The 11,844-nt window shown below is 39.7% G+C and overlaps 1 protein-coding gene across 1 annotated transcript; it reads right to left on the reverse strand.

Annotated features, from left to right (window-relative positions):
• Positions 1-7,190: 7,190 nt before the first annotated feature.
• LOC105705497 (Fanconi anemia core complex-associated protein 24-like) lies at positions 7,191-7,466 on the reverse strand. Its single transcript, XM_064364615.1, has one exon. It carries the CDS (start codon positions 7,464-7,466, stop codon positions 7,191-7,193), a length of 276 nt encoding a protein of 91 aa, XP_064220685.1.
• Between the last annotated feature and the right edge of the window lie 4,378 nt (positions 7,467-11,844).

The raw sequence follows: 11,844 nt of genomic DNA on the forward strand, positions 1-11,844 counted from the left end.
AAATATCTCCATGAAGTGTATGAGAAGGAGATGTACCAAGCCTAAAGGAAGTCTCATCAGGTAGTACATGGCAGGAGATGAATGTAGGAGGCATCCTGGCAAAGCGAGATCTTAGAAGGAGGTATATTATGGAGAGTGTAACAAGCCCAAAGGAGGTTCTGGCAGGTTGTGCATGGTGAAATGTGAATCTAGACAAGGTGAAAAAATGTCAGGTAGTCTATGGGTCACATGTACATCCATACTATTATTGGGAAAAGGCAAGAAATACAGGGTAATCCAACCAGCCTAGGGGATGACCACAGGAAGTGCATGAATCGATAAAATACACAATATAATGAAGAATTTCACAAAATATTTAAGTTAAGCTGATTCAAAGAGCTTAGAAGAAGTCCTGGGAAACTTTCACAGGCATAGGGAAAATTCAGTCTATAGGAAGACCTGGGACCAGGTCCGTGGGTTTAAGGAAAAACCAGCCTACCAGTAGCCTGTGCAGGGTGTGCATATGTAAGGTGTCACCAGCAAAGGGGAAGACAAAGAATAAACTGCATGGGTAAACGAAGCATTCAGCTAAAGCATGGACTCCCCTAGACTTGTTGTGTCTTCCATGCATGCACCTTGCATGAAAGGTGCATGCATGGAAGACACAACATGTTTAGGGGAGGACCCTTCAGAAAATGCATGACTGTAGGGTGTAGCAGAGCTATTGGGAGGGGTGTTGATGAGGCAGTAATTGCATGGGTGGATAACACATCCACCCTATGACAAGTTCTTTCAGGAACTGTATTCATGGATTGAGCTGCCAGATGGAAAAAAAAAAAAAAAAACTGGAAGGAAATTCATGAAAGGAACCTGCATCCAGCCTAAGGAAATATCTGACAGGAATTATACAAATGAAAGTTGTGGGAGGTGGTCAAGATGGTTGACTAGAAGCAGCTAGTATGCATGGTTCTCACAGAGAGAAACAGACGTGGTTATTAAATATAGCACCTTCAACTGAAACATCCAGGTATTGCACTGGGACTAATCAAGGAAACAACTTGACCAACGGAGAAAGGAAAAAGCAGAAAATTAACCCACCCAGGAGAGAGACAGAGCCAAGGGAACCTTCCCTGCCCAGGGAAGTGGTGAGTGAATGTGTGACCCCAGGAACCCATGCTTCTCCCACAGATCTTTGCAACACTTAGATCAGGAAATGTTCTCATAAACCCACTCCACCAGGGCCTTCTGTCTGACACACAGAACTATGTAGAGTCTTAGCGGAGCAGCCACCCAGGCATACATAGAAACCCAGAAACCTTCAATAGCTGGGCTTTCCAGGTTTCCTGGCAAGAGTAGCTACAACTCCAGCAAAGCAGAAGGTTAGGCCCCCATACACACCCCTAGGAAAGAGGCTGAACCCAGAGGGCTGAGCAGTGGCATTCTGCAGGCCCCACTTCCATGGCACCTCACAGGAAAAGACTGACTATTTTGGAATTCCAACCAGCCAGCAGTAGCAAAGTTGCACCTCCCTGAGACAGAGCTCCCAGGATGAAGAGTAGGCTGTCATCTTTGCTGTTTGGATGACTTAGCCAACCCAGTCTTTGAGCTTTGGAGAGTCCTAGTTAACTGGGAACAGAAGGGATTCCCCAGCACAACTATTCTATGAAAATGTGGCCAGACTGCTTTATAAAAAAGTGTGTCCCCAATCCCATTCCTTCTCCCTGAGTGAGACCTTGCAACTTGGGCCTCCAACCACTACCACTGGTTCTCCTATCAACATGTATTTGAAACCTCCCTGGAACAGAGCTCCCAGAGGAAGAGGCGGGCCACCAACTTTGCTATTTGGGCAACTTAGCCTTTCCAGCCTCCAGGTTTTGGAGAGTCCAAGCTGACTGGGAGTGGAATGGTACCACACCACAGCACAGCTGCTCCAAAAAACATGGCCAGACTGCTTTTTAAAGTGTTTCTCCTCACTGAGTGGGACCCCCCCCAACCAAGGTATCCGGCCTACAGGTGGATTTTAAAAGGTGATCCATACCTCCCTAGGGCAGAGTTTCCAGGGGGAAAAGCAGGCTGCCATCTTTACTATTTCATAGCTTTCACTAGCAATACCTCCAGGTACTGGAAAATTCAAGGCAACCAGAGACTGGAGTGGGCCCCCAGCATACCATAGCAGCCCTATGGAAAAGATGCCAGACTGTTACATGGGTGCCATTAACCCCCTGCAGGACGTGGTGGCATGCACCTATAATCCTAGCTACCCGGGAGGCTGAGGCAGGAGAATCGCTGAAACCCGGGAGGCAGAGCTGCAGTGAGCTGAGATCATGCCACTGCACTCCAGCCTGGGTGACAGAGCAAGACTCCATCTAAAAAAAAAAAAAAAAAAAAAAAAAATTCTCAGCAAATGCAAAATAACTGAAATCATACCAAACACACTCTTGGATCACAGAACTGTATAAACAGAAGTCAAGACTAAGAAAAGAGTCAAAACCATGCAATTATATGGAAATTAAACAAAATGTCCTGGAATGACTTTTGGGTAAATAATAAAATTAAGGCTGAAATAAAAAAGTTATTTGAAACTAATGAGAAAAAAAATCTACAACATACCAGAATCTCCAGAACACAGCTAAGACAGTAAGACAATGTTAAGAGAGAAATTCATGGCACTTAATGTCCACATCAAAAAGTTAGAAAGATCTGAAATTAACAACATAACATCACAACTGAAAGAATTAGAGAAATAAGAACATATCAACCCCAAGCCTAGCAGAAGTCAAGAAATTAGCAAAATCAGAGCTAAACTGAAGTAAATCAAGAATGAAAAACCATCTAAAAAATTTTTAAAATCCAAGATATATATATATACGAAAGCTAATGAGATAGATAGGAAGCTAGCTACAGTAATAAAGAAAGAGAGGAGAGTCAAATAAAAAAATTATAAATGACAAAGTGAATGTTCCCACTGATCTCACAGAAATAAAAGTAACCATCAGCAACTACTATGAAAATCTCTATGTAAACAAACTAGAAAACCTAGAAGGGATGGATAAATTCCTGGACACATACACTTTCCCAGGACTGAACCAGGAAGAAATTGATTCCCTGAAGATACCAATAAGGAGCCCCAAATTCGAATCAATAATAAACAGCCTACCAATCAAAAAAAGCCCAGGACCTGAGGGATTTACAGCCAAATTCTAACAGATATACAAAGAAGATTTGGTACCATTTGTACTGAAATTATTCAAAAAAATTGAGGATAGACTCCTCCCAAATTCTTTCTATGAGACCAGCATAATCTTCACACTAAAACCTGGCAGAAACACAAGAAAAAAAAAGAAAAACTTTTAGGCCAATATCCTCGAAGAACATCCATGCAAAAATCTTCAACAAAATACTTGCAAACTGAATGCAGTAGCACAACAAAAAACTAATTCACCATAATCAAGTCCGCTTCATCCCCAGGATGTCAGGTTGGTTCAACATACGCAAATCAATAAATGTGAAAACACCAGGCAGGATGTTCATGGTAGAGGGTCCAGCAAAATGAGGGTAAGAAATGTCAGAAGATGCATGGTGGAGATTCCAATCAATCTAGAAAAAAATCAGAATTATGTCCATGAAGAAATACCACACCCTATCTAGAGGTGGACTTGGTAGGAGGTACATGATCTAAGAAAGAATCCATAAAGAGGAAAACCTAGTAGGTGGTACACGTGTGGTACGTTCAGCTAACTTAAGGGAGAATATTACATACAATACATCAGTGGAGTGAAAACATGTACTAGGAGAGGATTTGAGAAGAGCTGCATTAGTGAAAGAAGCATCAGGCTGGGAGAGGACTTGTGAAGTCTCTAGGTAGAATGTGTAGTGAGCCTAGTGGAGCAACCAGGAGAAAGTGCATTGGTGGAGGGATAGTCTAGCCTGAGGCAAAAATGAACAGGTAGTGCATGGCTTGAGAATGTATCTAGTCTCAGGGAGGATTTTAGGAGGTATAGAATTACAGGGTGCATCCGGACTAGCAGAGGACCTGGCAGAAAGTTCACAGGTTGAGGAAGAATTTAGCCTAAGAGAATACTTGACAGGAGTTGCATGAGTGTAATTTGAAAGCAGCCTCCAGGAAGACTTACCAGGAAGTACATGGGTAAAAGAAGCATTCAGGCAAGAGGAGGACTTGACCAGAGGTCCATGATTAAAGGGTGCAGGCACTCCAGAGGAAGATACAACAGGGTATTGCATCAGTGTTTCGATAAGCCAGATCAGAAGGGGATCTAGGAAGAAGTATATGAGCCTAGTGGAGAATATGGCAGTAAGTGCCTGGGTGGAAGTTGCATCTATCTGAGTTTAAACTTCAGTCTGTAATCCTAAGCAAAAAGAACAAAGCTGGAGGCATCATGCTACCTGACTTCAAACTATACTACAAGGCTATAGTAATCAAAACAGCATAGTACTGGTACCAAAACAGAGATATAGACCACTGGAACAGAAAAGAGGCCTCGGAAGCAATGCCACACATCTACAACCATCTGATCTTTGACAAACCTGACAAAAACAAGCAATGGGGAAAAGATTCCCTGTTTAATAAATGGTGTTGGGAAAACTGGCTACCCATGTGCAGAAAGCAGAAACTGGATCCCTTCCTTACACTTTACACTAAAATTAACTCCGGATGGATTAAAGATTTAAACCTAAGACCTAACACCATGAAAGAAAGAAAGAAAACCTAGGCAAAACCATTCAGGACATAGGCACAGACAAGGACTTCATGACTAAAACACCAAAAGCAATGGCAACAAAAGTCAAAATAGACAAATGGGATCTAATTAAACTTATGAGCTTCTGCACAGAAAAAGAAACAATCATTAGAGTGAACTGGCAACCAACAGAATGAGAAAAAATTTTTACAATCTACCCATCTGACAAAGGGCTAATAAATCTACAAAGAACTAAAGTAGATTTACAAGAAAAAAAAAAAAACCCATTCAAAAGTGGGCAAAGGATATGAATAGACACTTTTCAAAAGAAGACATTATGAGGCCAACAAACATATGAAAAAATGCTCATCATCACTGGTCATTAGAGAAATACAAATCAAAACCACATTGAGATACCATTTCACACCACTTAGAATGGCGATCATTAAACAATCAGGAGACAAAAGACGCCGGAGAGGATGTGGAGAAATAGGAACACTTTTACACAGTTGGTGGGAGTGTCAATTAGTTAAACCATTGTGGAAGACAGTGTGGCAATTCCTCAAGGATCTAGAACTAGAAATTCCATTTGACCTAGCAATCCCATTACTGGGTATATACCCAAAGGATTATAAATTGTTCTATTATAAAGACACATGCACATGTATGTTCACTGTGGCACTGTTTACAATAACAAAGTCCTGGAACCAACCCAAATGTCCATTGATGATAGACTGGACAAAGAAAATGTGGCACATATACACCATGGAATACTATGCAGCCATAAAAAATGATGAGTTTGTGTCCTTTATAGGGACATGGATGAATCTGGAAACCATAATTCTCAGTCTCAGTAAACTGATACAAGAACAAAAAACCAAACACAGCATGTTCTCACTTATAGGTGGGTGTTGAACAATGGGAACACACAGGTACAAGGAGGAGAGCATCACACACTGGGGTCTGTTGGGGGGTGGGAGGCTAGGGGAGGGACAGCGGGGGGTGGGGAGGTTGGGGAGGGACAACACTGGGAGAAATGCCTGACGTAGGTGATGGGGGGATGGAGGCAGCAAAGCACCATGGCATGTGTGTACCTATGCAACAATCCTGCAAGATTTGCACATGTACCCCATAACTTAAAATACAATTAGAAAAAAAAAACTTCAGTCTGTGGCCAAAGGCCCAAGAGCCCCTGACAAACCAATGGTGTAAGTCCAAGAGTCCAAAAGCTGAAGAACTTGGAGTCTGATGTTCTAGGGTAGGAAATATCCAATATGGGAGAAAGAAGAAGGCCAGAAGACTCAGCAAATCTGCTCTTCCATCTTCTCCTGCCTGCTTTGTTCTCACCACGCTGGCAGCTGATTAGATGGTGCCCACCAAGACTGAATGTGGGTCTGCCTCTCCCAGTCTACTGACTCAAATTTTAATACCCTTAAAATTAAAGGAGAACACCCAGAAACAATACTTTGCATCCTTCAATCCAATCAAGTTGACACCAATATTAACCATCACAACGACAATGCTCTTGTTCATTCTTGTCAAATAACAGCAATTTTGTGAGTTTTGATGGGAAATTATAAAGTATCCACCTCACAGTCCTAATTTGGCTCTTTCTGGCTTCTTTTTTTTTTTCTTTTTTTTTTTTAAATTGTTTTGCAATTATTTATTTACATTGGAAGCAGCCCTTGGAGTATAGGTATATGAAGGCCAGACCTGAAGAACAGCAGCTATGACACAGGAACAAGGGGCTTAGGATACACAGTGCTTCCTTGTACATTTGTTTCCTTTAGATGGTCACATCCACTACCAAAGCTTTTTAGAAGGCACTTTCCATGATAGCTACAGGTCAAGGTCACACATTAAAATTGGCCCTAACTGGCTTTTTACTGAGTGTGAGAGTCTCTGACTCTCTTGGGAAGATCCCACCAGCTCTTTTCATCTTAGCAGAATGAAGGCAGTGCCCTCTGCGGCCCACTAACTTCAAAAGCTGAACTCAGACATCAAGGCAGGACAACTCACGAGCTCCATTCATTCAGGCCTCACTTCATCTTTCACTAGTTGCTGTGAGAGGAAATCCTTTTTCTTGGTGGTTTTTTTTTTTTTTTTTTTGGTTTTGGTTTTGTTTTGTTTTTTGAGACAGCATCTTACTCTGCCACCCAGGCTGGAGTGCAGTGGCACAGTCACTCCCAGGTTCAAGTGATTCTCATGCCTTGGCCTCCCAAATAGCTGGGATTACAGATGCCTGCCACCGCACCTGGGTAATTATTGTATTTTTAGTAGAGACAGGGTTTCACCATGTTGGCTAGGCTGGTCTTGAACTCCTGACCTCAGGTGATCCGCCCTCTTTGGCCTTCCAAACTGCTGAGATTACAGGTATGAGCCACCACACTTGGCCCTTTTCCTTGGATTTTAAAGCTGAAAACAAGATCCTGGTGTTTGTGGTCTTGGGAGAAGACACCACCATGTCCTTGAGGCCAGCCGTCAGCTGGGCTGTGTGAAGAAGGCATGGATCTGCTATGCCACTGCTTGTCTGACCACCTGCTCCAGTTCCTGAGTGGAAGCATTACTCAGTTGCTGGATGCTTGGAAATTTCTGGAGCAGAAGAGGAGCTTTAACCTTTCCAACTCCTGGGATCTGCTGCATGTTTCGAAGGAGTGATGGCTCAGACAGCAGCAGAGCTTGTTTCTTCCTAAGAAGAGAGTTCTTACTGGCCTCTACGGTTTGCTCTTGAACCAACTGGATGATGAGGCAGGATGCTTCAATCTGGCTGGCCACTGGAAGCAGCACCATTCCAAGGTTCAGAACAGTAAACTTCTGTAAGGCTGGGAATTATTGTTCACTCATCCAGATTTTTTCAACAACTATAATTCCTTGAAGATTACTGGAATTTCTAACCTAAATAAGCCTCTTTCTGTAGCCATTTCCTGTCACCAAATCAGCTTCAGTGACAACATACCATCTGTTCGACAGTTAAAAGTCTGGTGTCAAGCCATCCTTGAAAATGAGCTTAATTTTCCCTTGCATCTCCTGCACCAGCTGTGATCCACACCATTTCTCATTGGCCACAACATGGGAATTGACTCCCAGGGAACTCTTTACTAACTATCCTGTCTGCTAAACCCCATGTCAGATTTTGCAACTTGAGAAACCAAGTGTATGACCCTTGGAAAAATCACTGAGAGTAAATGGCAGAGCAAGAATTTTAAATTCATATCTGTTGGCTACAATGCCCGTTTGGAAAACCTTGATACAAAACTATTACCAATTCAAAATAATGCATCAACCAAAATTATTTAAGCTAATTCCACATTCTGATAACTACCCAAAAGACTTGCTCTCAAGAAACAATAAAATAAATATCTGTAGTTGATGCTTATTGATCAGCTGTGGTGGTAAAAAGACCACCACACAATCAGTTGTGGGACTGACTAGACTTTCTCAGAGCTTATACCAAGTGGTTCGCATCATTTACAGGACGGCATAACCGACAGTTCTGCAATGGGCCAACTCATCTTTTGGAACAGGCTTGCAGGCCTCCTTATCCATCAATGGCAGCTCTGTTAAAACTTACCCTTTCTCCCTCTGCTCTACCCTTTTGGCAGTCCCTAACTTTAAAAGATGCTTTGTTTTTAATTTTCAGTTACTATGGGTACATAATAGGTATATATATATATATATATATATATATATATATATACACACACACACACACACACACACACACACACACATATTTGTGAGATATATGTAATGTTCTGATAAAAAAAGCATACAATGTACAATAATCACATCAGGGTAATTGGAGGATCTATCACCTCAAGCATTTATCATTTTTTTTTTGTATTAGGAACATTCCAATTTCATCCTTTTAGTAATTTTAAAATATAGAATATACTATTATTGACTATAGTCATTTTGCTCTGCTATCAAATACTAGATCTTATTCATTCCATGTAACTACATTTTTGCACTCATTAGCCATCTCCATTCTTACCTTTATTTTTATTGTTAGCATTTGACACCATCTTTTGTGACTCTGACAATCCATTTTGTTAATTTTCTCTCTTCTACCCTACTAGACTGCCAGCTCCATAAGGACATGGAGTTTTGCCTGTTTTGTTCTCTCCTACATCCCCAGCACCTAAATGAATGCCTGATACATAGTAGGCTGTCACTAGCATTTGTTGAATAAATGAATAACTAAATGGTTATTTCTTCTTTGCAAAGGGTTTCCTGGGAAGAGTTGTTTCTCTCTATATACATCACCAAAAATTTAGTGTAGACTTGAATGATAAGATCTGCCTCATTATAATATAGTCACATGTTTACTTAAATACCTTCATATTAACTCATCTTCAGTCTTTTTAAATAGAACTCAAAACCTGTAATCAAGTATTCAAATACATCAGCTACCTATATATTTCACTTTTCTTGGATTTGTCTCCATCACCTTTTTCTTCAGCATCAGCCTGAGAATTTTACTAACCACTCATCTGTGTTGTATTTCTATTTCCTACATTCCATGTTTCCCTCTCTCATCATTTACTTCCTAACATTTGGTGGAACACTTCCTCCAATAACTTTCTTTACCCATTATAGAGTGCCCATTCATACTCTAAAATGCCTTTATTATATTTTCATATTTGATAGTTCAGTTGTGTACAGTATTTTAGTTTAGAAATAACTTGTGCTTTAAAATGTGCAAATACTTCTTCATTATTTTGTAGATTCCCATTTTGTCAGTGAGGCATGCAATGCCATTCTGATCATTGATCCTTAGTATCCCAACTCCCTGGAATATATTAAGATTTTCTCTTTATCATTGGTATAGGTTTCTATAATTGTATATTTTCATTATTATTTTGCTTTTATTAAGCTGGCACTTTCAATCTGAGTAATTCATGTTCTTCTGGAAAGTTTGCACAGAAGATTTCAAGAATAATTTTCTGCCATTTTTTTCTGTTTCTCTCTGAATCTCTTGTTATTTAGATTTTACTCATCTCTTACATATTCTCTAATTTTCTAAAGTTATTTGATCATATTTCTCATTTTTTTCTGCTTTGAGATATTGTCTTAAAATTATCCTCTCACCTTTTATTAGCATTTCGATTTAATTTCCAAGATTTTGTTCTATCCTCTACAGTTGGTTTTTTAAAATTGTAATACTATCTACTGCTTATACAATGAATGTGGTATTTTCCTAAAAATATTTTTGTATTATCATTATTTTAGTTTACTTCTCCCTGCCTATAAACATGTTGTTCTCCCCTTTCCTGTATTCCTCTATTCCTTTTTCCCCTTTCTTTTTCTCTCTTCTCTCTTTTTTATGTTATAGTTTCCCAAGTGCCAGAATTTTTAGCTGCCCATGTATATTTACAAGTGAGATAACAGTAAAATGATTATATATACTTTGTGCATTAATGAAGCTTATAAAAATATTGGCCTTTGCAAATAGATAGGTAAGAGTTCCAGCCATTTAATCAGAAGTTCCACAAATGGCAGAATTTCTAGACCTTTGCTCCTAAGCCAATCAGAAACTATTTAATGGTTTCTCAAACTGTATCAAGAATGGAGCAACTGTTGGGATATTCTCACAGTTCTATTAACAGATCACACTTAATTCTCCTGTTTTTACTATGGCATCCCACCCTGTCTTCAGTGGTACCTAGTGCCCTCTTGTCTATAGCCTCTGTGTCTTAACCTCTCTAGAACATAAATTGCAAGACCCGGAGGGCAGGGGTGGAGAGGTATCCAGACACTGCTGGTTGGGTCAAGAGATTTAAGGTCATACTGGTCCTTTTAAAAATTTGCAACCTATTCTCCAATGTTAAACCCACCTGATGAACAAAAATTTCAAGATTATTTTTTCAATCATATCACCAAAGAAAAAAAAAAAACCTGGGGAGAAAAGATTTTGCATACTATTCCCAAGGCTTTCTATGTTTTTTTTTTTTGTTAGAAACATTTTGCTTCATGTTAGCTTTCTTCTTGAGGGGTTGGCTTCCAGCTTTCTTTTACCTAATTAATCAGCTATTTCTATGTGTAGAGGTATAAATCATATTAATTGTTGCTCATTATTTCAAATAATATTTTTCTATATTTTAAGAAATTTCTACATTGTAAAGTTTATGTATCCAACAAAGAATCAGAATCCCATATTCCAAACCTCCCTTTCAGCAAGGAACAGACACATGACCTTTGTATCTATCAATAAAGAACACTATGAGCAAATTTCATTCAAAATTGAGCAGGGCGTGAAAATAGGACAAGGAGGATCTTCCATCCTATCTGTCTGGCCCAGCTGGCAAAAGAGGCATATGTGTGTCAGTGAAAGCAGGGACTACTTGCTATCACAGAAATAGTGATTGAAAACTTGGAAAAATAGTAATGATGGTAAAGTCCAGCTCCCAGTCTTTATTTATGGTAGCAGTTGCTTTCTTACCTTTCATATCTTTCTTATCTTTCAAGTTCCCAATTAAGACAACTGTGCTTCTTGGTATGGTGTGCTAGCTCCTAGTTGCTTTCTCTAGACCTCACAAAACTGTGAGCCACCTTATATCCTTTACTAAACCACTATATTTGTCTGTTCTTACATTGCTATAAAGAACTACCTGAGATTGGATAATTTATAGGAAAATAAGTTTAATTGGCCTATGGTTCTGTAGGCTGTACAGGAAGCGTAACACTAGCAACTACTTCAGGGGAGGCCGCTGGAAGCTTATGATCATGGCAGAAGGTGAAGTGGGAGATTACATGTCACGTGGCAAAAGCAGGAGAAAGAGATAGTACAACAATTATGAACCTTGAAAAATTACACTGAGTGAAAATAAAAGTCAAAGAAACACCAAATATTGTATGGCTATATTTATATTAAATGTCCAGCAAAGGAAAATGAACAGAAAGAGAATGTAGATTAGTGTTTGTCAGGTTCTGGAGGGAGGGGAAAAGGGGTATAGTACTTCTTTTGGGGATGACAAAATGTTCTAAAATTACTGATGACAGATGCATAATTCTGTGAATATACTAAAAGCCACTAAATTATATACTTTCAAAGCATGAATTTTATGACATGTACACTATATTTCAGTAAGGCTATTATTGAATGAGAGAGAAGGAATAAACAGAACAAATATTTATTTCTCCATTTTTCATCCTGCTAGGCTCCACG

This window comes from Aotus nancymaae, unplaced genomic scaffold (genome assembly GCF_030222135.1).
Source record: "Aotus nancymaae isolate 86718 unplaced genomic scaffold, 86718_ANA_hifiasm-v0.15.2.pri h1tg000058l, whole genome shotgun sequence".
Classification (NCBI taxonomy): Eukaryota; Metazoa; Chordata; class Mammalia; order Primates; family Aotidae; genus Aotus; species Aotus nancymaae.

What these genes read in the sequence shown, in the direction of transcription:
- LOC105705497 (XM_064364615.1), bottom strand. Translation starts at nt 7,466, where the DNA reads ATGGTGCTGCTTCCAGTGGCCAGCCAGATTGAAGCATCCTGCCTCATC.